The sequence below is a fragment of the Gasterosteus aculeatus genome, chromosome 18 (assembly GCF_964276395.1).
Source record: "Gasterosteus aculeatus chromosome 18, fGasAcu3.hap1.1, whole genome shotgun sequence".
NCBI classification, from domain to species: Eukaryota; Metazoa; Chordata; class Actinopteri; order Perciformes; family Gasterosteidae; genus Gasterosteus; species Gasterosteus aculeatus.
In genome coordinates this window covers 3,164,335-3,192,313 of record NC_135706.1, presented here as the reverse complement: position 1 = coordinate 3,192,313, position 27,979 = coordinate 3,164,335, and the positions used below count along the sequence as shown (strand labels likewise).

The following is a 27,979-nucleotide window of genomic DNA, read 5'->3' as shown; positions in this document are numbered from 1 at the left end:
CCGCTGTTTATCTCTGCTGTGGTCCGATCACATACTGACTAATAATGGGATTTGAGACCCGTACTTGTTGAGAGGGATTTTAGACTTTAATTTGTTTTTTGAGATGATTACAAGCTTCAAACTTTCACTTGAGACGCGGTCAGAGTGCCACAATCACTAAGAGAAAATTAGACTTGAAGCCCTTTTTCTGGCTCCCCTGCTGCAAAGACGACACGCCAGATGTCAGATCGTCACGTGCCGCGGACTCCCAGACGCAACATTGAAATGTTCACTGATTAATCGCGTCACTGTGCATGCAGGACATGCAGAGACGGGCTGCACAAGCAGGCCCGTGTTAATGAGTCCCCGGGTCGGCCGTCTACGCACCTGGTCTGACGTCTGCAGAAACGTCGGCCCGTGGACCTTTGCTCCTGCTCGTCCTGTTTAAAACCCAAAGGACAGGACGGCGTGCGGTTACTCTGCAGCGAGCCTCAGCATCTACACTGTCGCCACTGCAGATGCTCCCACGCTGCGGTTGAAATTGTTTAGTCAGTCGTTGTCGAGAAGGGGGGGAAATAAAAAAAAAATCCCACCAACCACATTGCAGCCATGACCTCTTTTGACGACATCTTGGAAGAAGCCGGGAAGTTCGGCCGCTGCCAGAAGCGCATCTTCGCCCTGCTGTGCCTGGTGTCGTTGCCTTTTACAGGGGTGTACGTCGGCATCGTCTTCCAGGGCTTCACCCCGGATCACTGGTGCCGGGACCCCGCCGTGGCCCAGAGGAGGGAGGCGTGCGGCTGGAGCCCGGCGGCCAGCCGCAGGCTGACGGCGCCTCTGGTCAACAGCTCCGGGGTGCTGCAGCGGAGCAGCTGCGAGCAGTACGAGGCGGACTGGAACGCCACGGCGCTCACCTGTGATACGCAGGAGCTGGACCTCAGCAGAACCCCCACCAGGGCCTGCAAAGAGGGCTGGGAGTACGACCATGAGGGCAGGCAATCCTTCGTCACAGAGGTAAGCCAGGAAGTAGACCCTTACGTCCGTGCACGGAGGATGGAGTCAGGTGATGAGGTGATCGGCTTAGTTGGGCATCGCTAGACTCACTCATGTACATGTTTCATCTCATTTGCATGATACAGAAATGTCAAATTTAATATTTTTGGTTTCAGAGGAGAGTCGCACGCTCTTTGGGATGATTTCCTTCTTAGTGGAAATTAGGAGAACCACATAAAATGTCACATACACATAGTTTACCCACAGAAAAAAAAGGTTACACTCAAGAAATGTATCGAGATAAATAAATGTCACGATTGACCTGTTGTTCCAGTTTGACCTGGTCTGCTCCGAGGCCTGGTTGGTGGACATGTACCAGGCCACTCTCAACGTGGGCTTCCTGATTGGAAGCATCACGATTGGCTACCTGGCCGACAGGTCAGGAATCAGATGAACATGAAGATGTGACAACTGATTTAGTCGGATGCATTGCAGCAATTATCTGCCCGTTTAGAAACACCAAACGTAAAATCACACACACAGGAAGTTCTGCAGTTATTTTAAGATTTTAAGTTGCTCTGAAACTGAAACATTGCTGCTACAAGATTTCTATTGTGTGAAAAAAAACAAAAAAAAAACATGGCCGTTTGTTTCTGCGTCCTCAGGTTTGGCAGGAAAAGGAGTTTCCTGATGTCCAACCTGCTGAACGGGGTCGCGGGGATCCTGGTGGCCGTGGCTCCGAACTACGCGTCTCTGCTGGTTTTCCGAACGCTGCAAGGCTTCGGAGTGAAAGGGGGCTGGGTGGTCGGCTACGTGCTGAGTAAGGGCCGCGTTTAACCTCCCCAGCTGGGCTTTACGGTTCAACAAGGTTCAGTAGGCTACACGCGCGCATCTGAGGCCTTCCACGATGCGTGAAAGCGTTTCTCCTCTTCCGCCTCAGTCACAGAGATCGTGGGGGTGGAGTACAGACGCACGGTGGGAGTCCTTTACCAGATGTTCTTCAGCGTCGGCATTCTTCTCCTCCCTCTGCTGGCCTACTTCATCACAGACTGGCGCTGGCTGCAGGTGGTCATCAGCGCCCCTTACATCCTCTTCGTGTCCTACTATTGGTGAGAAAACGCCTGGCGATGCCTTAAACGGGGATGTCTCCTGACTCGCATTTCGTTTCATTCTCTTTGAATTAAGAAAATAGAAATTCAGTTCGAAGATGAAACAAGTTTTTGCTGTTCCTGCATCGGAGTGTTTGTACCGTCAGGTTTGTCCCAGAATCTCCAAGATGGCTTCTCTCTCAGAACAAAAACGCAGACGCTATTGAGATCACCGAGGCCATGGCCAAGGAGAACAAGATGACCCTGTCCAAGAACATCGAGGTGGTTTAACAGAGCTGGTTTTATTTAGTTTGAAGTTACTTATCTAATACAGCCATGTTGTTGCTTATGATTCGCACCGTCGCTGCTAGATGCTGCCAGAACCTACACATTATTCTTACAAATCTTTGAAGAGCAACGGCAATTTAACCGCTATCGTTTTACGCACATTTCAGAGCCTGAAGGGTTCATTCTGAAAGATATTTTTGGGAACTTTAAAAAAGGAAAATACTATAATGTTTAAAAAGAATTAGTGACTTATCTGACAAAGTACCTGAAATGTCAAATATAAAAAAAACACATTTTAATCTTTAAAATATACGGTGAATAACTTAATCAGGGAAATTCTAAACCAACTGCAATTTTACAGTTCTTTCAACCAGATAAAGTTTTTGTAATGTAAGAAAGTGAACTGCAGCGTGAATTGATCACAATCAACATTGATCCTGCAGAATCTGACAGATGACAACGCCGAGTACTGCGCCGCCTCCTTCATGGATCTGATCAGAACTCCCAAAATGAGAAAACACACTTTAATTCTCAGCTTCAACTGGTGAGCATTTTTTCTTTGTGATGCTTTTTAACAAGACCTAAATTAAGATGGTCGTCTCAAAGTAGTTTCAATAATTCTTCCGATTCTCCTCCAGGTTCACCAGTGCTGTGGTCTACCAGGGCTTGATCATGAGGCTGGGCATTCTGGAAGGAAACGTCTACGTCGACTTCCTCATCTCCGGCCTGGTGGAGTTTCCGGCCGCCCTCCTCATCCTCTTCACCATCGAACGCGTCGGCCGCCGCGTTCCCTTCGCCTCCGCCAACATCGTGGCCGGCGCCGCCTGCTTTATCACCGCCTTCATCCCCGACAGTGAGTCGCCGGGCCAAAACGCGGAGACGGTGGGGGGGAAACCAGATGTTTGGGCGTCACCACATTCACGTCCCTCTCTGTCCCTGGCAGACTTTGTCTGGCTGAAGACGGTGGTGGCCTGCGTCGGCCGGCTGGGCATCACCATGGCCTTCGAGATGGTGGTGTTCGTGAACACGGAGCTCTACCCGACGTTTGTCAGGTGACACGCGCACACGGGACTCGTGAGGAGTGCACTTTGCAAAATGTTGTCTGCTGAGGCTTATTGTGAGTTGCTTTGGATTGAAATAGCGAATGAATAAAAGAAAATGCTTTGGTTTTGACACCAGTTCGCCGTGGTTGACCACAGTCCTAAAGTCAGGAAATCAGATTTATTGGCGCTGCAACGCTTGCTGTCCTTTATTGTTCCTGAGGGGACATGAAGTTATGTGAAAGTGTCCAGTTTGTGTATAATCTAATATTTTGCTTTTGCCGCCAGACATCAGTGTGTCGGGAGGTAAACGTTTGCTGGTTGTTCGTTTGTGCGTAGGAATCTCGGCGTGTCGGTCTGCTCCACGCTTTGTGATGTTGGAGGCATCATCGCTCCCTTCCTGCTCTACCGACTGGCGGTCATCTGGCTGGAGCTGCCGCTCATCATCTTTGGTGGGTTTGATATTATTGTGGATTGAGAACATCGAAATCATAGAAGTCTTTCCAAAGTTTGCACCACAGACAGACCACAATGCTGGAGGATGTTCTCTAAATGCAAAGTATTTTAAATGCAATGCATTCAGGTCACCATTACTTTTATAAACGGTAAAATAAAAGGGTCCGTGGCGCATTTTAAATCGATTCTGAATCGATTGTGGTGTGACTGAGAGATCCCAGGGTGTCTAATAGTTTGTGTGTCCTGCAGGGTCTCTGGCTTTCGTGGCCGGTGGTTTGGTGCTGCTGCTTCCTGAGACCAGAGGTGTGCCGCTGCCCGACACCATCAATGACATCGAGTTCCCAGAGAAGTGAGGACGCGCTGCAGAAATAACCCGGTTTCCCTCATTATGTTATATTCTCCTCCCTGCAAAGGGTCCTTTTTCACAATCTTTTCAGATTATTGTGACCAAGGTGACTTCTGCAAATGTCTTGTATTGTCTGACCAACTCTGCAGCAAAGATATTTAATGACTAATGACAAAAAAAGCTGTTTTCAAGCTGTTGCTTAAAGAGTTACTGGCACAATTATTTGGCTACCAAAGCAGTAGCCCGGACATTTTCCTGGTGATTAACTAATTGTTCATGTCAGCTCTGTACATCAGGTAATCGTTTGGTTTTCAGATTGAAGGAGAACGCTGCACTGAAGAAACAGCAGTCGGTCAACTTGCTGCCCGCCGCCGACTTTTCGACCGACAAAGAACCAGCAACTGTTTAATCTGCTTCTGTGACCAAAGTATTTATTTCCTATGAAAGTCGCCCCGCGGCAGATGAAGCCACCTCTGGAGCGGTGGTCCTAACAGCAAGCGCACTCGTGTTTTCGTTTTTAACCTTCCAGAGTTGTTTTCATGCTCATTTGATTAACAGGAGGAGGAAAATATCTCTGATTCGGCTTATCTGGTGCTTTTAACAGCTTTTGGGATACGGAAAATGTAAATAAGGCCCCTTCAAGTGTTTATACTGGGAAGTTTATTTACCACCAAGAAAAAAAGCTGCTGTGTTACTGACGCCTCTTTGCCAAAGTCTGTCGAAGGGTAGATGTTTTTTTGGGCCCGATGACGTCATGTGACCAACCAGGAAGTTGTAATTTTTCTGATCTGTCCACTTTATCAAAGTTGCTTCAAAGCCGGGCACCGCTCATTTGTGAGAATGTGTGTGTGTGTGTGTGTGTGTGTGTGTGTGTGTGCGCGTGCGCGCCTGTATAGTGTGCTGGAGATGAGGATGTGTTACTTTGTGTTGTTTCATATGCCCACGAATTGCAGATGAAATGCAGCTATTCATTTGATTAAGTAGAAAACGAGATGTATTTAATGTATTTTTGTAAATGGTCGCTGGTGTAAATAAATTTGATTGCCTGAACTTGAGTTCATTCGAGTACTTTCTGTCCTAAGGAATTTCTTTCAGGATCATTTAGTCAAAACTAATTTGTTTACGGTGGAGTTACATTTTTACTGAACAAGAGTTTTGAACCGACGACCAGCCAGAGCTGCTGAGCAGACCAGTCGTGAGGCCGAGCGTCCTCCTGAGACGTTGCTCAGCAACGCGACAGCATTGACTCGGACCAAAATGGCCGCCGTCGCAGCGATCTCGTTTGCCAACGTTGACGTGGGATGTGACAGAGTTGCTTTAACCTAAATTAAAATGAAGAGAGCTGGTGGAAGGTACAGACAAGACCAAAAACTTTTAAGTATGACCGGAAAGTATTTGTATTTACAAACTGACATTGCCATTGTGTACTGAATTTATCTACAAGCACTTCCCTACAGTTTCAAAGGCTTTTCACAATTACATCATGTTTATTTGAAGGGTCAATGCTTGCACTGTTGACCTCTGCAGTTTGCCCTGTCAGTCAGCTTCCTGTATAATCAATGCTTTGAGTTTACCCCCCCGTCTCTTGTGGATTCACTACAAGTTCCTGATATGTTATTTGAACGTCCTGTTTACACAGTGATTTTGAATAAAAATGACAAACTATAGCAGCACAGTCGAAACCCACTCAAAGAGGGGTTTTTGGCTTGTGGCCAACTGAGGTTCATCCCATGATTGTGCAAGTCCTCGGTTTGGCTCCAGTAAACAGTCGCATGTTTTCAGCTGTGCAGCATTCTCTACGGGCCTTTTTGGACTTCAGCTCCAAACGAAGCAGAGGAGGGTCTGCCGGCCTGTTGACGCGTAAGCGGACTCTTGGCGCTCGCCACTCATCCAGCGTGGGCAGAACTGCAAAGACTTCACTGGTTTTGATCTCTGCAACACTGGGAACCTGCACAGCTGCAGCAATGACGACCTTTGATGACCTGCTGGAGGAGGCCGGGAATTTTGGACGTTGCCAGCGGCGCGTCGTCGCCCTGCTGTGCCTGGTGTCGTTGCCTTTGTCAGGGGTGTACGTCGCCATCGTCTTCCAGGGCTTCACCCCGGATCACTGGTGCCGGGACCCCGCCGTGGCCCAGAGGAGGGAGGCGTGCGGCTGGAGCCCGGCGGCCAGCCGCAGGCTGACGGCGCCTCTGGTCAACAGCTCCGGGGTGCTGCAGCGGAGCAGCTGCGAGCAGTACGAGGCCGACTGGAACGCCACGGCGCTCACCTGTGATACGCAGGAGCTGGACCTCAGCGGGGTCCCGGTTACCGCTTGCAAGGTGAGACCTGTGAGGTTGATCCAAAGTCTGTTGGGTTATTTGGTTCTGCAGCAGCAATTGTAGAGAGCCTTTTAAAATAACAAATGTATCAAAATTAGTAGCCCATTTTCAGTGCTAGTGTTTGGAAACGGGGGAACAGCTGGCTGTGAAAAGAAGATCAATGGCACTCATGTCTACACCGTGCATACAGTGCATGGTTAGCATAGCTTAGCACAAAGACAGTAAAAAAAGGTAGTGCTAATCAACACATTATATAAGTAATCGCCACAAAGCCCTTACTGTCTGCTCAGGGAGCTGCTCCCCAACATCTATATATAGCCAATAGTCTATGTATTATGCTCTGAATGTTACAGCTCATTTATATTTAAAACAAATGAATCAAACTCTATAATAAACTCTAAGATAAAATATGAAATATATTATAAAATATATGTGTACTTTAGAGATTACTTGAAATTAAAACGCAGAAATTGGACAAATGACTGATATTGTTTTTGGTTTATTGCCTCGGGACAGTCTTAAAATATATCAAGTTTATTCAAATAAAATCATTGCAGGCCACTTAATGATGGGCAGAAGGATTATGTTTGGCCTTAACAAAGACTGAACTTCACAGACTGAACAAACTGAGCGATTTGCTTGTTGGTGGAGCTTTTAATCATCGGAACGAGCCATAGATTCATATTTAGGTGGAAGAGGCCTCTTTAAAATTAAAGTCTATTCTTTGTGCCTGAAACTGTGTTAAGATAAAAGTCGGTACTTAAGCTCTTCGGCAGTGGTGTGCACAGATTCTCCGGATGTCAAACATCCCAAGGGTTTGCAAAGTTGAGTCAAACCAACAAAGCAGCAATAGGTGGAATTAGTGTCCTTCCTTTCAAAATCTAATTGTGTGTGTGTTTTTTTCACTATCTCTGGTGAATACAATGCTTTGTTTTATCTTTTAAGGATGGCTGGGAGTACCAGTATGAAGGCAGGGAGTCCTTTGTCACAGAGGTGAGGAGAGAAATTGAATTCATTCGTGTTGCAAGTTTCAAAAGAAAAGAAACGTGTTGGTCAAGTCACAGTTCAGCAATGAAATCATTCAATATTGAATAGTCCAGACACAAAGATATCTCGCATAAAGACATGGAACTGTTATGCGTTTGGTCCCAGTTTAACTTGGTGTGCTCAGATGGATGGTTTGTGGACTTGAACCAGTCCGCTCTCAATCTGGGCTTCCTCATTGGCAGCTTTGCTTTTGGTTTCCTTGCTGACAGGTAAGGCGCTGAATTATTTCCATAACCACCCATGGTCAATTAATTCAATTAAACTTAGATCTGTTTTACAAATAGCAGTCAGGTTGGTCCGGATTTATTCCTAACGGACTTGTCTCGCTGAAGTTGCATCCAAAGCTTTTAATACAAAATGGAGTGAACAGGTAAAACATGACTTATATGGCAAGGAGATTTTGGACATGCAGTGAGGATTTTCTGATGTCATCTTCACAGCTTTTGGGGAGAAATCCTCATGCACGGATTTCACGTTACACATTTATGTGTTTACAACTACTACTTTATGGATTTGCATTTATCAATTTTCCTAAATACACCAGTTAGGCATAGCCTCAATTGCATATATTTTCAAAGAAATAATCATCTTGCTATAAATAATGACTGCAGTTACATGGCACCATCACCATCAGTGGCATTTTTTCACATTATTGTGTTCAATCAAGTTTTATCTTATTTTGAAAGGAATCGTGTCTTTGCAGGTTTGGCCGCAAGCTGAGTTTCCTGATGTCCAACGCACTGAATGCGATCGCAGGGATTGCCGTAGCTTTTGCTCCAAACTACATCTCCATCCTGGTTTTGAGGTCCATCTTAGGCTTCGGCGCTAAAGGAGGCTGGATGTCCTCATACGTGCTGCGTAATGACGACTTTCCGTGTTTCCTAACACTGAACAAACGTTTCCAAGTCATCTTCATCTCTTTTGTTTTGGTGCCATATAGTTCTGTTCTAACGTGCATCCCGTCTTCCTGTTAGTCACAGAGATAGTTGGAGTGCAGTACAGGCGGACGGTCAGTATTTTGTTCCAGATGTTCTTCAGCGGGGGCGTCCTCGTCCTCCCTCTGCTGGCCTACTTCATCCATGACTGGCGCTGGCTGCAGGTCGTCATCAGCGTCCCTTACATCTTCTTCCTGTTCTACTACTGGTGAGAAAGCTCACATTGGTTCCACAATCAAACAGTTTTCTTTGCAGTCACATTGATGACCTTCACGCTCTTTAATTACTTTTTTGTGGACTAAAGGAAGTCATGAAAAGGTTTTGGTCAGTTGCAACCCAGTCTCACAGCAAAAATTTGGTTATTGTATAACTATATCCAGCTATATATCCAAGAGCTGCTGTGAATGAGAATGCAAATTTAGCTTAGTTGTAGATCTGATGAATAGGTCCTCTGATAAGTGAAAAAAATATGCACAAACATACGGACAGTTATTCTTTGGTTATGCATATTTGATAGATTTGGACATTTTTTAAAGAATCATGTTCTTCCTAGAAGATTATACAAATTTACCGCAAAAAAGGGAAAGGGTTAGAAAAAACTAGAAACAAATCTTTCTTCTCATGAAAACGCGGCAGTTACTTATTACTTAAAGGGAAGAAGGAAGCTGTGTTCGTTGTGTTAGATGCGAGGTCGGGGTTACGGGTGAGAGCCGCCCTTCCCCGAGAGGGAACGGTGCATTGATTCAGTGCATTCTCGTGAAATTCACCTCAATAGTGACAGTGCACTGATGTTTGTGCATTTCACTTAATTCATATAATTACTGATGTATTTTTTCTTTCAATTAAATTTAAATTTAATCAATATGCTATTTTTTTTTAAATGTTATGTCTCATAACAACCCAGTCTCACCGCAAAACGTGTAATAGCTACGTTGTGGAACGTGGTATTCTCACGCTTTCTCCCCAAAATCGTGACAATACTACGTTTTATTTCGGCCCATTCATTTACATTGCCTTGCATAAACGGAAGGTCTTCTACATTCTCTGATAGAAGATTATGAAAATAAAACGCATACTTCTCGAAATGCATACAAATTCTTAAAACATTGTCTCCCCATTACACGTTTTTCTGTGAGACTGGGTTGCTATTGCTCACCTGCTCCTATTAAATATCTAAATATTAAATATGTCTTTGTTAGAAAAATTCTCACTCGACGCCGGTGTAAAATCATCAAAAACAGGACATTTAATGTTTGCAAACAGGAGACAGAGTGGACACACATACAAGTCATGCGCCAAGCCTGCTACAATATATACTTGAGATTTGGTACCATAAACACAGACAGAGGTCTGATTGTTCCAGACCTCCTGTTATCTCAGCTGACACGTCATACGCCCAACTTATTGTACAAACGTTACATTATTACATTACAGGTCATTTAGCAGACGCTTTTATCCAAAGCGACTTACATTACACTTTAAACCCATGGCTTTAATACATTTTGCCCGGGGAGCAATTAGGCGTTAGGTGTCTTGCTCAGGGACACTTCGACTTGAGACATGGGGCAGCCGGGGTTCAACCTTGCGGTTCCCAGCGCGCCCGCTCTACCCCCTGCGCCACGACGACCCAGACACAGACGTCTTGTTTTGTCTAAACTCCCCTTCTTGACATGACATTTATGTCGCTGGCATTTGATCACTCAAGTTTCTGGCAGCCGTAGTGTCCCTGGAGTCTGAGAAAGAGGCCGAGCTCAGAGTGTCTGTTAAAAGCAGGCGTGCAGGTGAACAGTTTGTGAGTCGTTTGCAGACGTCAAACGTTTTGTGTCTCAAGGTTTATCCCCGAGTCTCCGAGGTGGCTCGTCTCTCAGAACCAGTCGGCCAAAGCTCTGGAGGTCATCGAAGCCATGGCCAAGGAGAACAAGAGGAAACTCAAGAACTCTGCGGTAAAAATCGATGTATCTCGATCCTCCAGAGAGGAAACACGAATCCTTCTGCGAATGCACGTCCTCATCTAACGCCACAACTGGGCGAAGTTGTTTCAGACTCTGGCTGACGAGGAGGGCGACTCTTCCTCCGCCTCTCTGTCGGACCTGATCAGGACTCCAAACATGAGAAAACACACTTTCATCCTCATGTTCAACTGGTGAGAGTCCTCGTGGGTTTTGTCCCAAACTGCACATTGACCATTGACTCTTCTGGGGTTGCTGATCTCTTGCAGGTTCACCACCGCTCTGGTTTACCAAGGCCTCATCATGCGGGTGGGGATCACGGGCAAAAACGTCTACATCGACTTCTTCATCTCCGGCCTGGTGGAGTTCCCGGCCGCCTTCCTCATCCTCTTCACCATCGAACGCGTCGGCCGGCGCGTTCCCTTCGCCTCCGCCAACATCGTTGCCGGCGCCGCCTGCTTTATCACCGCCTTCGTCCCCGACAGTGAGAGTGTTATTTGTCAGAATAAAGAAGTACTAGATGATAACAAAGCATCTTCATGAAAAGAAAGAGAGTTTAAAGTGTAGATCTGCACGCCATTCTGTAACGGCTCTTTTGTCTCCGTCCCTCAGGCATGATGTGGCTGAAGACGGTGTTGGCCTGCGTCGGTCGACTGGGAATCACCATGGCCTTCGAGATGGTGGTGTTTGTGAACACGGAGCTCTACCCGACGTACATCAGGTGAGGTCCGACTGACGCACTTTGGCGTTCACTGCACAGCGCCGCTGCTGTCTCACTCCCGACTCGTCGTCTGCTGTCCGATTTGGACGTTTGGGGGGGTTGGCAAGTTTTCTCTACTTTGCAAATGAATGCATTTCTAAACTACTTGGTTAGGTTATTATCGGACATAAGTAGGCGTTTTACACAACTGTCAAAGAACGGAAGTTACTTCATCCAAAACTCCAAAGAAGTAAGCATTGACTTGGTTTCACATGGGACACAAATGTGTGTCTCCTGGTGAAAATCCACGTCTTTTATGACCCGTGCTCCACTCCACTACGCTACCTCATCGCTCTAAGAGGCTTATGATGTACAGCTTATGATGTAAAGCCTGAAGCGTCCCACGCAGAGGAAGAAGCTTTGGTGTTTGACCCATCAAAGTTGTGAGTGCGTCCGGGTTTCTGGAACTTGCAGTGTAATTGCTGAACGTTGGTTGTTGATAACTAAACACAGGAACCTGGGCGTGTCCGTCTGTTCCACGCTGTGTGACGTCGGAGGCATGGTGTCTCCCTTCCTGCTCTACAGACTCGCCGCCATCTGGCTGGAGCTGCCACTCCTCGTCTTCGGTAGGCTGCGACCCAAACGTGAAGGGAGGGGGAAATAGATGGTGGTGTGTTTTATCTTTGTCCCCCATGCTTTTACTGACGTATGGTCTCACTCATTGTCAGGTGATCATTGGCTCTCGGATCACAGGTGTCATTTATCAGTGTTGTCAGTTCTACCAAATCGTTATAGATAGGACACATTATTTCTCTAATTATAATTGCATTCAGGCTTATAAGTTAAGTAGTTTGAAGGAAACGTTTTTGAAGACATTCATGCAAAAAGGTACAAGACTTTCACTGCAGCTGTTAAAGAAATGTAGGATTTAATGTAGGATTTGAATTGGTCTTTGAAATTATCTTGTTTTTTTCCAAACTGAAGTGTGCAGCATTTAAAAAATGTTCTGAGATAAAATAACTAAATATATATTATGATATTTACTAGGGAGGCCCAATGTTTGTAAATTTAGGCTGGGTCGCACCAGCAAAAAGTTTTATAATATATGATTATATATAATTAAAATTGAGAAAATCTAGGTTTACAATGAATAAATCCAGATTTGAAATGTTTCCAGAGGTCAATAGCTTGATTAAAACTAATCACCAAATCCATATTTAATCCAAAATTAACAGATTTAATCAATATGGAGATGCAAGCTTAGCCAGATTTAATCATTTAATTTAGTAAATAAATAAAAATAGCTAAAAAGTAAAACGTAATTACGTCCTTGTAATGGTTAAGCATAAAAGCTTTGTTTTTTCATCCTTCAAAAAACCCTGACTGAATTAAAGAAGCTCTGGGCCAAAATCATAACCTCGTAATATCTCAGTTGGATTTGATTATTTGGCTCAATCCATCTCAGAAAGGCAGTAATTTCACTGCGCTAAGCCTCCTCAATTAGAAGTTCAGACTTTGCAACCCAAATAACTGTTTAAATTACAGTTCAAAGTTTTGACAAGTTTAAGCTACTTTTAAAGTTTGAATAATGTCTCGAAATGAATCCCTGTTGCATCCTAAAGGTTTTCATTTCTACAGGGGGGGTCGCGCTCATAGCTGGAGGTTTGGTGTTGTTCCTTCCTGAAACCAGAGGAGTTCCTCTGCCTGAGACCATTGATGATGTTGAGTTTCCTAACAGGTGAGAAATCTCTTCCAACGCTCACTCAACACATCGAGGGAACTGATGCTCGGAGTGAAATTGCAAATGGTTTGCACGCGTTTCATGTACAGCTACTAATTCAACATTCTTATTATTTCAATAGCGTGTGTTTTTGTTCCCAGGAAAAAAAAGAATGGAGCCGAGAACCAACAAATTGAGGAAACTTTAAAAACGGACCTGACAAACAACAAGGAGGAAACAACAGTGTGATGATGCATGTGTGCGTGTGGACTTCCTCACTGTGATACAACAAGGACGTTTGTGTTCATGAACATTTTCTATAAAATCACCACTTCCCCAAATTCCTTTGCGTTCACTTTTATTGTTGAACTCTGACAGAAAAAAAAAAAAAAGTCCACTATATCAAAAGCAGGAACGTGATCTACCTGTTATATTTTCTCCTCCAAACCCCTGCTAACATCAGATTATACCAGAATAACGTACGTAGTCGCTTTGGAGCACAACAACTGTGGAATATAAAGTATCTTCAAGGAGCACAATGAACCATCACTCTCTGACTAATTCTCCTTGATGGTTCTTTCGATCCAATCAACGAACTTGGAGACTCGGGCGTAGACGCCGGGCTTCATGGCGTTGGCGCATCCCAGGCCCCATGAGGTCACACCCTGCAGGACGTACCTGTTCTGGGAGTAACACACCAGAGGGCCGCCGCTGTCGCCCTGCAGGGAGAACAAACGTCACGGGTCCTCAGGTCAACTGCTGCCGAAACGTATCGATCTACAGTACAAGATGTTTCTTTGCTAAAGCAGCTGTGCGCTGCATCGCATCCATAAAGCTTCATAGAAGGTCTTTATATGGTCGTCATCGTCTGGATTTCTAAATACCGAGCTGTGTGGAAACAAACTTAGTTTGGCCGTTTGGTACCTGGCAGCTGTCAGACCCTCCCGCGATGTTACCGGCACACAGCTCGTGATCTTTGACTCTGCCGTTCAGGTACGACGGACGATTGCAGACCTTGTTTTCGATCACGGGGAAACCGGTTTCCTTCAGAACGCCATCACCGCCGGTACCTGCGACGCACCACCTCACATTTATTCATTTAATCTCTGAATTTAAACCAGAAATACTGTCTTTAGTCTACTTGTAGATTATAAGCAACAAAAAAACTGTACTCATGAATGCAGTTACTTACCTTGAGTCTCACCCCATCCGGTCACATAACACTCAGCTCCACTGGGAAGAATGTAATCCTTTTCTGGCAGACAAACTGTGAGGACTTTGTCATTTATTAGTGCGGGGCTGAAAGAAAAGAAGTACTCAGATCTTCTACTTGAAAACAGCAATACCACAGCGTTAAAATACACTGTCACGACCAAAAGAAACGTTTTCAAAATGACATTTTATTATTTTAAGGGGTGTTAACAGTGATGAATAAAATGAATATTCAGATGTTAATTGAAAAGTGATAATTTTATGTGAATTATCCAGCCCCTCTTGAAGGATTTAATACAGTTGAGGTAACTAACTAACTTTAATTGTATTTTTTAAGTGTAATATTTTTTCAAAAAAAATGAGAAAAGTCACAGCAATATTATATATATTTTTTTCAAATTTCCTACAGATATTGCATCAATATCAATACCGTGAATTATTTTCTTGTGGAACCAAAAGTACAACATCTTCCTATGAACTGTTATGGTGTAGAAATACAAAACGTCAAATGACGGCCAAAAACTCCACTTACGTTCCACCACTGCGTGGCAACAGTGAGTAAAGTCAGACTCACCTCTCCAGTTTGAGTAGAGCGATGTCGGCTCTATTGGGTCCCAGGACCAGTTTGTTGAGGTTCCTCTCTTGTTTGGACGGCTCATTGGCTCTCTCCGTGTTGATGCCCAGGAGCACCTTGTAGGCTGAAGGCCGTTTGGACCTAAAGCACACAGCGCATTCATAAATATTACCACTTGTGATCCAGTGGTTGTATCATTGACTGATGTGTTTTCTTCTGACCTCTCCAGGCAGTGTGCCGCGGTAAGGACCCACTGGGGGTGAATGAGGCTTCCTCCACAGAAATGTATTCCCGTGCTGGTAGAAAGAGACGCACAGGAATGTAGTCAAGTGGGACAAAGAGATTTTTTTGAATACCTGATTTTATTTAATCTAGTTTTCAAGGCGGGGATACAAAACATGAACTTTAACAGACATTTAAAGTTAAGAAAACAATGAATTCAAAATACTGCAACATACCAGTCTTAGACCAATGCCAATATAAGGCCAATATAATATTTTATTCATTCAAAAACTGTAACTTATCAATGCTGGTTTCTACCCTTCAATAGGCTTTTGCATCAACCTGTCCTTGAAGGGATATTATAAAGTGGGGTTGTACGACGTAGGCTACTGATCCATCGTCAGTGGAGAGTGGACAAAAGACGTAATTTTACTTAACAGAATACCAGAGTTGCTCTTTAACCCTCGGCTCACTCCGTGACTCACTGCTTGTGTTAGTTTGTGGTTTTAAAACACCAACGTCACCTCATGCTACAAACTATGTTAAGACTGGTAAACCCACAGGGACAAACTGGACTTGTATCTGTCTATATATATATATATATATATATATATATATATATATATATATATATATATATATATATATATATATATATATATATATATTGTTAGCACCAGTTTGCGCCTTTCATGTATTTGCATACATTCCGGTCACAGAGTTTAACTTCCACTTCTCTAAAAGGAAACATTTTCTGTGTGTATTTCAAAAAGACTGAACTCTGAAGACTGAAGACAAAAAATTTCAATTTCAATTTTCCCAGTTTTCTGAATTACATTTGGCAAAATGGCTGCATATGTGACCCCTGAAACATTGAGTCAGCCTTTGCAAAGTTTTTGCGTCAATACAAAGTTGTATCTTAAAGAAAAAAAGAAAAAAATCACATGAACGTTTCTGATATTTTGCAAATATCGCACATCCATTGGAATAATATCTTAATATTATTCTATGTCACGATTTCTCCGTCTTATTAGTTTTCATCCTGCCTGCTTGTTTAATTAACTCTCCTGTCATCAAACACAAGATCATCTCATTCCCTTTACCTGGTCCTCATGCCCTTCTCAAGTGCAACCCACCCCCTCATTACTCCCTCACTATTCAGGTCCCCGTACTTACACCTGCCCTCTGCCAGGTTGTCTTGTGTTTTATTGCCAAGCTCTCCCGCGTATCCTGATTTAAATCCTGTTCCGACCCTGTTTTTTCACGCCCCCTTTGTGGACTTGTTTTCCTTTTGGACTGATCTCCCAGTTTTGACCCTGGCTGAACACGAGCAGAGGACTTGACTTTGCATTTCTGTTTCTGGGTTGGGCTTTTGGGTTCAAGTATCTGTCATCCTTACATACTCACTTGGTCCGGAGGCTAATTTGCCAGGGCCACGAGTAAGCTGTGGACACGCAGCCTCCCACGATCCGACCAAAACAACGCCTTGGTTTGGTGACTGGCGTCCCGCATTTCAATAGATCTGCTAAAACAAAATTCATAATCAAAAAGACCAAAAGTTTACTTTTATTTTATTAGATTTCATATGGAGGTGTTCCTGGGAAAGCCTCAGGGTTCCCCAGGAACAGCTGGAAAGCTTTTCCCCGCGAGAAGGACATCTGGAGTACGTTGCTAAGCCTGGTGCCCCCCCGGATCCCGGTCCGGGATAAGTGGAAGCTAATGAATGAGTGGACTACTGACACGTTTCTACCGACACACCAACCGACCGCCATTCACGTACCACAGTCGGGGATCTGGCAGTGGTCCCATTTCTGGTTCCTGTCAGTAGTGTAGCACCACGGCCCGTTAACGTCGCCATCTGGGTTTCTGCATTGCTGACGGTGTCAAACAAGGAGAGAAACTAGACAGTTATTTCATTCATCTTCATTTAAGCTTCCACGACCAACACGGGATTCCCTGCAGACCAGGGAGGTCACCGATGACAGCCATAAAGAACCATGACATAGCAACAGTCAATGTTCTTGGCCTTGTTTCCTTATATAAGTCGTGTAGAGGCATCCTCCCGGTGTGATCACAGCGAGAGCTGAGGGTTCACAGAGGAACACACACACACACTTACATTGCCGTCCAGACCGCGACTGGGGTGACTTAGTTGGGTGAAGCTCGTGTGTTGGTGAGGGCTCTGAGCATTCCAGGCCTGGCAGGTCACACCCAGATTGGTGATGGAGGTTGGGCCCCGGTACGTTTCTCCATTTCCAGTCTTACAGTCTAACACAGCAAGTAGACCATTTCATGTAAGGACCAAAATCAAACAAAACACGCAGAAAACTCAGACAAATGAGTGGGCGTTTACCAATCTCTGGTGGGACCTCGGTGGGGTTTGGAGTGCTCTCGGGACTCGGAGGTCTGCGTTCGGGATTAGTGGAGCATTTCTCCAAGTTGCAGTACTCCCAGCGGACTCCGGGGTCTGTAGTGTAACACCAGGGAGCTCTGTCTCCGTCAGGGTTCCTGCACAGATTCCTCCTGAGGTCCCTGTTCAAATACAAAACCTGGGAGTTCAGCTGGCCAGTGACCAATATCCTACAAGGTTCTATATTTTACTCCTAGATTACAAATGTCTTGCGGGAAACCTGGAAATGAGTTATGCACTTCGGACTCTAGTCTAAAAGTTGATGTGTTATTTTGAAATGGGTTTTTGTTCAGAAGCCTTAAATAAGGTCTGTGCTCGCTAAATTGAAATACCACTTGAAAGATTCAAAAAGATGTTTGCTAACGTGGGGCTAAATGAGACTACTAAACCTCATCACTTGAACACGTTGCCCCCCTTTAGTTTAACAGTGTCGATGTAAAGTCACGGGACTGTGGTGTCCTTTAACTTTCACGTCCATGCTTCGAAAACATTTAAGCGGGTGTTCATTTGTGTAGATCGTCTTGTTGGACAAAACCTGTAAGGATCAGAGATTGTTTGCTCGAGATCTTATTGTTGGCAACATGTGAAAATGTAACACATATCCCATTGGCTTTTTCTTTTTTGTCAGAACCATGCCGACAGAAACTACAAAAAACACATTATTCCTGCCGCTCTCAGCAGTGAGGTAAAGGTTTACAGATGCATTGTGAGATCTGAATTTGTGGATATAAAATGCATCTGTAAAATCCCGAGTCTTTATTGTTACGCTCACGCTTGGGGATAGATCTGTGGAGTTTTTTGGTGCTTGTGAGGAGTCATGGCACTCCAGCTTTGACATTTTTTCCCGCTGACGGTCTCTGTTGTTACGCCGCGGTAACTTGTTCCGTCCCCCTTGTAGCAGTCCTCCTCCTCCGGGGGGATCACTGGCTCACCTGCAGCAAGAAGCGCAGCAAAAGTCGTTAACATCACCGCAAAAGAGAACACAGAACAGCAATGAGCCTTTACATAAATCATGCCAACACACAACATGATCCACGATCCGTGTCGTACCTGGTCCGGCGGCGTCCCCACAGCTGGGCACCCTGCAGTACTCCCAGCGGGTCTCAGGGTCAGTGGTGTAACACCAGGGCGTCCTCTCGTTGTCGGGGTTCCGACAGTAGTTGCTGTCCAGTCCTCTGACAAGCAGATGGGAAGACGATGAAAGCAACGTGCCGAAGGTCCCACTCTCATGGAAAAACTGTTTTCCCATCGCGGCTCTTACTTGCAGGGGTAGTTGTCTGGCGAGCGGTTGTGTTTATGTGGCGTCTGGGCGGACCAGCTCTGGCACCTTTTGCCAGATTCCGTCACGGCGATGGTGCCTCGGTACGCTCCACCCTCGCCGGTGGCACAGGTGAGCTCTGGGACGATGGTGGGAGGCTCGGACGCTGAACAAAGGAGGTGAGATGGACTGGTTAGGACTTGTAAATGCTTGTAAACGTATTCCTGTATTGTAGTTGTTACAATGGTGAAGGAGGTCATGTATTAAACAGGAGGAATTACTGCAACGGGGTATGGAGCAGAAGTCCCAAGCTTTGGAGGGGCTGGTGGTGAAGCACCACGGTTTGGTCTCTCCATCTGGGTTTCGGCAGTAGTTCTCCTCAAGATACTTCTCTGGAAGACTAGAGGAAGCGACAATGGAAACATGGAACAAATGCGCTGAGGTCCTTCTTGTGGCACATCGATGGGTAGATGTGCTGATCTGAGCGGCCTTACGCGCTGGGGATGTAGCCGTGGTTGTGAGGCTTCTGGGAGTCCCAGCGCTGGCAGGTGTAGCCGTTTGCCGTGGTTGAGATCTTGCCCCTGTAGTTCTCCCCGCTGCATTGCATACACTCCTCTGTAATGGACAAGCGGAGACACGTCACACTACCTCTTTTGCGGTTTCGTTTGAGGACACTCAAAAAGAACCAAAAGGGTTCCTACAATACAATTTTACACTCCAGAATAATATTGACAATCATTTTATGTATGTGCCTGGGCATCATTGACATCCCAGACAAACAGACAATAGATAAGAAGATGGATGTTACCAGTGCAGCTGGCAATTTCGCAGTTTTCCCAGCGGGTGTTGGGGTCGGTGGTGTAACACCAGGGTCCCCCGCTGTCTCCATCGGGATTCCTGCAGAAGTTAGACTCCAGGTCTGCTAGTGGATGTTCTTCCGGTGTGAAGCTGCAGCAGATACATTGAAAAAATGTGCAGTAAAAGAGATGAAAGGAGACATCGTGATCGTGCAAAGTGACCGGATAATAAATGCATACTTGGGTTTGTGTGGGTATCTTCCTGCCCATCTCTGACATGTCTTCTTTGTTTTTGTTTGGCTCTTTGTTCCTCTGTAGTCTGTTCCTAATCCATTTACACACTCCATGAGGTATCCTAGGCAAAATTAAAAAAAAAGACAATCAACTGACACTATCAGCATCGTATTGAACAGTGTTACTGCAATAAGCCAGGAAAACATTTGAATTAAATTAATGCATTTTTAGCATTTCTAAAATGAACTCAAAACGTTTAAAAAAAATGTCACAAAAAAAGTCAAAATAGTATTTCGTATAAGACGAAACCTTGAGAATAACCTGAGAAGAAAACTAACTCCTGTTAACACCCATATTGAAATCAGGACCGACCCTGTTACTCTTCCATAGCATTCACTGTATAACGGACAGCTGGATCAATAATTAAATCCTCATCACGTTTATTTATCAGATTTCACTGATATTGTTTTTTTGTTGTTGAAATAGTGTTCATGACACCTTCATTAATCGCACAGTATAAATATCATGTCAGTCTACCTTGACTAACAAATTGTTGCACTTAAATTGTACTTATAACGCCAGTTAACTAAAGCAAATTGTAAATTGGCTTATTTGATGAAATTGCCCTTTCTTGTTTCTTGTTCTTCTGAGTTTGTACCCCTGTGGTTGAATGCACTTATTGTAAGTTACTTTGGATAAAAGTGTCAGCTAAATGACATGTAATCTAATGTTGAATGTAGACTGAAGCAGCGACTGGACCTTTCAAGATCTCAATCAAATAAAAATAAAAGGTAATAGGACTTACCTTTTTTTTCATACAATGCTGCGCTACTTCTTCGTAGGATAGTCTCTGTTTTAGAGTTTGCTGCTGCTGTCCAACACTCTTGATCCTTTTCAATGTACATGAAAGACCTGTCGAAACACAGCAGGTGTCACGTCAGGACAACAAGCCCCAAATCGAAAAGTTATATTTCGAGTTAAAGGTATGATTCTTTAAAGGTTCGCTCTTACCTGCATGTGAAGGACGTTTCAGCTTCACACTTGGCGGCACACTCAACCACATTGTTTGATGAATACTCTCTTCTATGCAGCGCGATGATCCATGCGCCTTCAGTTTTAGCGTAGCCTTCCACCTCAGTGCCACCAACTGAAATCAGAGAGCAAAATACACGCTTACTTTCAGGTGTACAGCCTGTAATTTAATGAATGAGTCTTGAATATTATAACAATCATGTAATTATTATATATCAATACATTTGGCAATGACATGATTATTACAAGACTGACGTGTTAGATGAGATTAGAAAGGATGAGTTGTAATCCAAACTTTCAACTGGTACTGTTATATATATATATATATATATATATATATATATATATATATATATATATATATATATATATGTATATAATATATATATATATATATATATATATAATGTCCACGCTCACCAAGCTCTACGGTGCCGGTGAAGGGTTTTTATTTCTGCCTTTGTTTGGAAGGCAGAAAGGCATTTACCATCGAGTCATCAACAAGAATTTGATTCATCCAATTTGTGTTCTGGAAAATACGGTGTTGACTGAAATACCAGTATTGGAATTGCGACATTAAACTGTCAAACGACGTGGTAGGAAAACACCAAAGTCATAGAATGCGTTCCTGTGAGGTGCGTACATTCCTCTCAGAATCCAATGTAAACATCTAACAGTAGCTAGTTTTACCATTTAATTCTTATGAAGAAATTTGTAATAAAAAATGCATTTAGGTTTGCATTAGGTTTCTGGGAAGGACATTTAACACGAGTAGGTCCACGCTCTAGAGTTCACCAGTGTCAGGGTCATAACTTTTGAACTGTGTAAGAACACATTTTGTCCTGATGACAAAACAAATCTCATATTCCTGCTGCTGTGATGGTTTGACCTAAAGCAGAAATATGTGACATTTGACAAGTTTAATTCTTAATCTGACTTTGGTAAACGGCAGAATATGCGTTTAAAGTTTAATGTTTAAAGTTATAGTTTTGACAACAGCGTTTGTCTTCATAAGTAAGTATATCCGTGCATCAAAGGCATAACAGTTGTAGTGTTTAGAAAAATAGTTTCTATAATCCATTTACCTTAAAAAAAAACATTTCAAATGGACTTCATTGCGCAATTGAATCCATGTTCTTCAGAGACAAGTGGTGATCGGATTTTATTATGACTGATTTCCATGTCGATCGAATCACTTAAAAATCACCTAAAATTTGAATTAGATCAGCCACTGTTGTTGAGTTGTCTTAAATTATTGTAATGTTATTTCCAATTCATTTTAATGTCATTTAAACACATGTAAACACCACATTTATCTAAACTCTTCATGAAGCTATTCACTGTACTGTTGTTGGTGTGATCACAACTCCAGACTAAATTTTAAATAAACGTGAAAGTTGGTGTGAATTGAGAAAATTGTGTTATAATCCAAGCTGATATATCTTACCAGAGCATATGAGGGCACCCAGGAGTAAAGCTAAGTTGCACAGTCCCATGGTGAGGCCCTAATACTAAGAACTCGACGATCTCCCAGGTATCTCCGGGGATGTTGTTGGGCTCCTTTCAGCATATCAGGAAGATAAAGAGGATCCCCAAATCACTAGTCAATCATTGGCTACAAGGAGTAAAGGTCGAAAGACTTGTTTATGGGAGATTTTGGACCATTGAATCAAACATTGTATCACCCTTTCTGCAATTTGTTGCACATATTGAACGTGCATCAACTCTTCGTTGATTGCAGTTATGACACACACAAGTTGGAGAGTAGGGAGAGATGCACGGCCTCACTACCTGCTGCATTTATGCAACTAATATGAAAGACATTTTTGGAGACTGCTCATGACCTTTCACCTTTTACTCTTTTACTGCATCTGTTCTGTGCACGCTTATATTTCTTTGCATAATATAATATAATGTTTTTATAACATTAGTAGAAGGTTGCATGCTCTTTAATTGTGTAGCGCGTGTGTGAGTCATCACGTCATAATGTAAAACCATTACCTGGTAAAAATAATTTAAAACGACGAGTTCAAATCCGATCGATATTCATAGTTAATCTTCTGCTGAAACAGGGACCAATGTCCTCAACGGCAAACATGTGGTTACAACACAGGCTACTTTCAGTGAGTTCTGGGGCAAAGTAACTACTGCTCAAATCTGGGAATTTGGGAATCTGTGCCATGTGTTTTTACAAAACAAATTGTAAGGCCAATTTCCGTCAGAACTTTTGACTAAGTTAATAGCGAAAGATTTCTTGGTGTTTAGGAATAATTTTAATCTGCTGTTGTTTTTAAGAAAAGGAGCTGGGGGATGTTTGCCTTTAGAAGAATATTAAAACAAACTAAAAAAAAGAAAAGAAAAACACAACCTGCCAGGATCTTATCTTCTCAACGATACCGTCTCAGCTCATTTTCATCCATCCCCCCTTAAACACATCAGCATCCGTCTGCTTCACACACACAAACTCCTGGAAAATTAAATCGTAAAAGCACCACACATGTACATGATGTTCTGCACAGAAAACCAGCCTGACTGAGACATGCTCTACATTACAAAAACTTTACAAAGATCAACCTTTCATCTGTCTCGTTTCTATCACCTTTTGTGTTGTGTTGATACTTTATGATACTGATAAAATGGCAGCGTTACCACATCGGTTTCCTTGAACTGTCATGCAGAGACTTCCATTGTTGACCGACACCTCATTGTAACTGCATCTGAAGAGAAAGTGAGGCCAAATCGATGCAACTGTGGAGGTTCACAGTGGCAAGAATGGTTATAATATACTGTAGTTCTATTATATACTGGAAGTACAATAGAGCTATTCACAATGAAATCCACAACTCCAATCAACTTTAGATTTACTTTAATTTGAATTCATTGAACATTATTTGTCATTGGTGAACCGTTTAAAAATGAATTACATTTAATTTACAATTCATTAATTTACTTTACAATAAAGCTCATCCAACATTTATAAATTACCAAAGGTGAAATCATTTTAAGAAAATAGTAGTGTGTGATTGTTTCTGTACAGAATGCATACCGGTGTTCATCTCTGTGCAAAAATAGAGTCATTTCTTCCATTAATACAAGCTGACGCTTTTATCCAAAGCGGCTCACAATAAGTGTAAGTTCAACCATACGGATACAAACTCAGAGGAACAAGAAACAAAGTGCAATTTCATCAAATAAGCCAATTTACAATTTGCTATAGATGAGTGGCGTTATAAGTACAATTTAAGTGCTACAATTTGTTAGTCTTTAGTCGAGGTAGAGTCTGAAGAGGGGTGTCTTTAGTTTGCGGCGGAAGATGTGAAGGCTCTATGTGGTCGTGGTGTCTTCAGAGAGCTCGTTCCACCATTTATGAGCCAGGACAGCAAAGAGTCGTGATCTAGTCGAGTGTTTTGCTCTCAGTGAGGGAGGAACAAGCAGTTTATCAGATGCAGAGCGGAGAGTGCGGGTTGGGATGGAGGGTTTGACCATGTCCTGGATGTAAGCTGGACCCGATCCATTCACAGCATGGTACATAAGCACCAATGTTTTGAAGTGGATGCGGGCGGCCACCAGTAGCCAGTGAAGAGAGCGGAGGAGTTGAGTAGTGCGGGAGAATTTCGGAAGGTTGAAGACCAGTCGAGCTGCAGCATTCTGGATGAGCTGCAGAGGTCGAATGGCGGTAGCAGAGAGACCTGCCAGGAGAGAGTCACGGTAGTCCAGGCGGGAGATGACAAGAGCCTGAGCAGGGGATCCCAAACCTCCCCTTTCTGGGGCCGCATCTACCAGCTCCTGATGAAAGGCTGAGTGTCTCACCCTCTCTCTAAGGGAGACGCCAGCCACCCTCCTGAGGAAACCCATTTCGGCCTTTGGAACCTGTGACCTCTTTCTATCGGTCATCACCCGTCCTTTATGACCATAGGGGAGGTAGGAACGAAGATTGACCGGTAGATCGAGAACTTTTCCTATCCGGCTTAGCCCCGCTGCTCCAATTGTCCGGCCAAATTCACACTCTGTCCAGGTGTGCAGGTGTGTCCATTAAGATGTACAAACAATACCCATGACGTGTGGATTCAAAGGTAAAACGACATCGAAGATAAGTTCTCTTTTAAAATCCTGCTGACTGGGACAATCTCATGAATATGTGCATGATCTCCAATCACACTCACAAAGCCTCTTTTTGGTGAATCTAAAAAATACTTAATTTTCCAGTCAAACTTACTTACTTAAGTTGGACTATTTGTGATCCTAACCTCATTAGATCAACAAGCAAGCTATCAGAAAATGTTTGCATAAGGGCACTTATCACCTTTACGAGGCCAGTCGGGAAATGAGCCAATTAAGAAGAATCCTTCATTGCTGAATGTTGCTCCATCAACAAAAAAATACTCTCTAGTTGTGATTCAACTGATGCTATTTGCGCAGTTTTGTTGTCATAGATTTTGGTTAATGACCAAATAACTGCAAAACGAATAGTATCCATTAGCACCGTAAGCCGTAAACCGCTTTGTACATATTCCTTAAAAAATGTTGTTCTTGAAATGCTTGATGCATACAAATGGAGCAAGAGTAGAACAAGATATGTCTGGTCAAACTATTTTGACATGTGTAGACAGTGACAAACAGGCATATACATATAGGCTGGTATCACAAAATAAGAATATAATAATAGTTTAGATTTAGAGCATTTGTGTGGAAATACTTACCTTGTTTGAAATTGGGTTCCAGATTTTGGTTCAAAAGGGTCTTTAAACTGCAATCAAATCATTTCTGCTGAATATTGAATCCTTGTAATGGACTTCAGTTAAAATAATATTTTAAACCAACAATTCCATTAAAGTGCCATTTCTCTGCACCAAAGCAGATGGACGTTCTGAGAAATGACCGTTGATGAGCAACGATAACAACATCTTATTGTTTCACCACGAGACGCAGTGCGTCTGTTCTGTAGTGATGAAGGTCAGCCTGTTCAATGCAGGGGGACCACAACAATACTTTGCACAGGACATGGCGAGCACGAGGCGTGGGCTCTGTGATGTCCAAGGAGGTTTGCTTCCCAATCAATACCCCACTGTCAGACCTCAATCACGGAATGTCCCTCTCGCTTTAGAAAAGGGAGGAACAGCTGCTTTATTTTGTCCGATCAAAAGAATCCATTTTTCTTAATTCACATACTTTGTGTATTACAGCTGGATGTGTTGAAATGCCCATTGTGTTTCCTTTTTCCTTTTACTCCTTTTTCTTCTACAGTTGTTGGTTTTATAAAGGTTTGTCTAATTTTGTCTTGGTTGAAATTCCCCTGAAAAACAAATTTATTTTAAGGAATTTTTAAGAAAGGCCAAACAAAAACTCAACATGCACTTAAGGAAGTAGTAAGACAGACGGTTGATTGACAAGTGACTAGTGACAACATATAAATTGTCAAGGATGCGTGGGAAGGCAGGACTCAAACGCAGACTTAAACGCAAAAGACTTTAATAGTCAAAAACGCCAACAAAGTAAAAAGGCCAACGGGCAAAAACGGGAAAAGAAAAATGGCAGGCAGGAACGAGGAACATCCAGACGGTAGACAGGGACATCCGTGACAAAAGACAATGACGCGACGCGTGACACAAGAGACACACGGCTTAAATACACTAGGGAGGTGCAGGTGATTGGAAACAGGTGGAAACTATCAGACGATCACAGGGGATGACGGGACAAGGCAGGAAGTGAAGTTACCCGGGGACACGAGTGGCAGAAAACTACAAAATAAGACAGGACGTGAACCACACCGTGACATAAATACTGCAATCCTCGTTTGGGGTGAAGATAGAACTCTTTTTCTCCTTCTTGCTTATCGGCAGAGATGTAAAATGCCATGAGAAACGCTCAGTTAACTCATCAAAGCAGCTTATACAGCGGAAAGTAAGCGAATTATAGCTGTTAATGGAAAAATAAGCTATAACAAAAGGACGTGGAATAATTACGGATATTCAAATCAGTCACAATAAGTTCATTTCTTCAATTGGAAACAAGCATGTATCAAGCCAACTCTGTCTCCAGTATAACTCACAAAATGTAAGCAAACAATATGATTGAGTTAATGTAATATATGCTTAATTTAAAGTACAGTGAACAGCATATTAAGACGTTATGCGCACGTAACGTACAGTATATTGGTCACTATGAGAACTATGCGTTGTAATATACATTTATCATCAACTGGATTTCGTTCCTGAATTTTTTTAACCATGTTTTTTGATTAAATCTTCCCAACTCCTACCTGGACACCAGGTTTGAAAGTTCCACAAACTTACTTTTTCGCCCAAAACACCCTAGTTTGGATTAAAATCATAGACGGCACATTAGAAGTGGTGAAGACCACCGTGTTGTCACACATTGGTTTGTTGAATATAGTTTTGAAATCTAGAGTTTTTTGATGGTTGGAGCTTGCAGAACTAAGCGTGTAAAAATGCAAAATTTAGTCAAAATTTACTTTCATGCACTGAAAACACACTGAAATGACTACGGATCTAATAACAAACACACAAAGGACAGACAACAATGGACATTTGCTGCATGGAAGAAGATGATCGAATAACGGGGGCGCTGAGGTCGAGCCAAGCGTCTGTATTTGATTCAGCCATGGAAAGTCGTCTCTGTATTTAATGGTGTTTCAAGGATTCACTCAAAAATAATTTAAACATAACTTCAAATTCAACTCATTACAGCTTTTTTTGACTTGTGAAAATACTACAAATTTTATCATGAGATCATCTCAGAACTCAACCTGCTGTAACTTAAAACATCTTAAATCAATGAAGAAACCGCACAAATATTCCATTTGGAGAATTCACTGCATTTAATGGAACAAAGAAGTGACGACACGCAGAAAGAAATGGACTTCAGATGCAGAAAACACGCAAATAAGCAGTGTAAGTCACAACAAAAAGTGTACAAGGTACAAGGATGGGTTACCGCAGACCGCAAATTACCTTCACCATAATCCTTTGCAAAAAAATATTGTAAAACTAATATAAAACGTTATCTTCATTATTATGCAATTGATATATGTGTTTTTTGTGATTTTATATCACTTATTTTCAGGGTTTCTTTTTCTGCATGATACCCATGTGTTGTCAAATTGGTGATCTTTGGTGATCTTTAATCATCTTTATTTGCTTGTATCTTTGATAAGTTGCAAGTGATTGAGTCTTTTCTTCTGACCAACAACCCGATCAAACACCAGAAACATCTCACGGTCATTTTTAAAGACGGACATGAAAAAACTAATTCATTTCTCCCCCAGCTCTTTGTGTGTTTTCAATTACGGTCTCTTCGGACAGAAGGTCCCGGCAGATGGACACAGAATGATGGTCCATTAGAGCCAGCTATGGTAAATCACCCA

The 27,979-nt window shown here is 43.1% G+C and overlaps 3 protein-coding genes across 5 annotated transcripts; 2 read left to right on the top strand and 1 right to left on the bottom strand.

The window, feature by feature from the left end:
* The first annotated feature begins 454 nt into the window (after positions 1-454).
* Positions 455-5,237, top strand: LOC120807802 (solute carrier family 22 member 2). The gene is made up of 11 exons (XM_040160183.2): positions 455-990; positions 1,304-1,407; positions 1,635-1,789; positions 1,910-2,078; positions 2,225-2,339; positions 2,789-2,889; positions 2,984-3,198; positions 3,289-3,397; positions 3,725-3,837; positions 4,091-4,190; positions 4,503-5,237. Exons 1-11 carry the CDS (start codon positions 589-591, stop codon positions 4,594-4,596), a joined length of 1,677 nt encoding a protein of 558 aa, XP_040016117.2. The 5' UTR covers positions 455-588; the 3' UTR covers positions 4,597-5,237.
* A 599-nt stretch (positions 5,238-5,836) lies between these two features.
* LOC120807801 (solute carrier family 22 member 2) lies at positions 5,837-13,578 on the top strand. 2 transcript variants are annotated; one of them, XM_040160182.2, is made up of 12 exons: positions 5,837-6,505; positions 7,451-7,498; positions 7,658-7,761; positions 8,256-8,410; positions 8,527-8,695; positions 10,319-10,430; positions 10,530-10,630; positions 10,706-10,920; positions 11,049-11,157; positions 11,650-11,762; positions 12,775-12,874; positions 13,018-13,578. In XM_040160182.2, exons 1-12 carry the CDS (start codon positions 5,918-5,920, stop codon positions 13,103-13,105), a joined length of 1,902 nt encoding a protein of 633 aa, XP_040016116.2. In that variant the 5' UTR covers positions 5,837-5,917; the 3' UTR covers positions 13,106-13,578. The 2 variants fall into 2 exon arrangements, with proteins under 2 accessions (XP_040016116.2, XP_040016115.2); XM_040160181.2 differs by having other exon boundaries at positions 10,521-10,630.
* plg (plasminogen) lies at positions 13,198-22,205 on the bottom strand. 2 transcript variants are annotated; one of them, XM_040160178.2, is made up of 19 exons: positions 22,043-22,205; positions 20,575-20,710; positions 20,369-20,475; positions 19,570-19,684; positions 19,341-19,480; positions 19,027-19,147; positions 18,814-18,932; positions 18,536-18,698; positions 18,325-18,449; positions 18,047-18,206; positions 17,218-17,396; positions 16,984-17,132; positions 16,645-16,738; positions 16,272-16,389; positions 14,864-14,938; positions 14,643-14,783; positions 14,049-14,155; positions 13,781-13,926; positions 13,198-13,575 (listed from the first exon to the last, which is right to left on the bottom strand). In XM_040160178.2, the coding sequence occupies exons 1-19, from the start codon at positions 22,089-22,091 to the stop codon at positions 13,414-13,416; spliced, it is 2,406 nt and encodes an 801-aa protein (XP_040016112.2). In that variant the 5' UTR covers positions 22,092-22,205; the 3' UTR covers positions 13,198-13,413. The 2 variants fall into 2 exon arrangements, with proteins under 2 accessions (XP_040016112.2, XP_040016113.2); XM_040160179.2 differs by having other exon boundaries at positions 16,272-16,386.
* Positions 22,206-27,979: the final 5,774 nt, after the last annotated feature.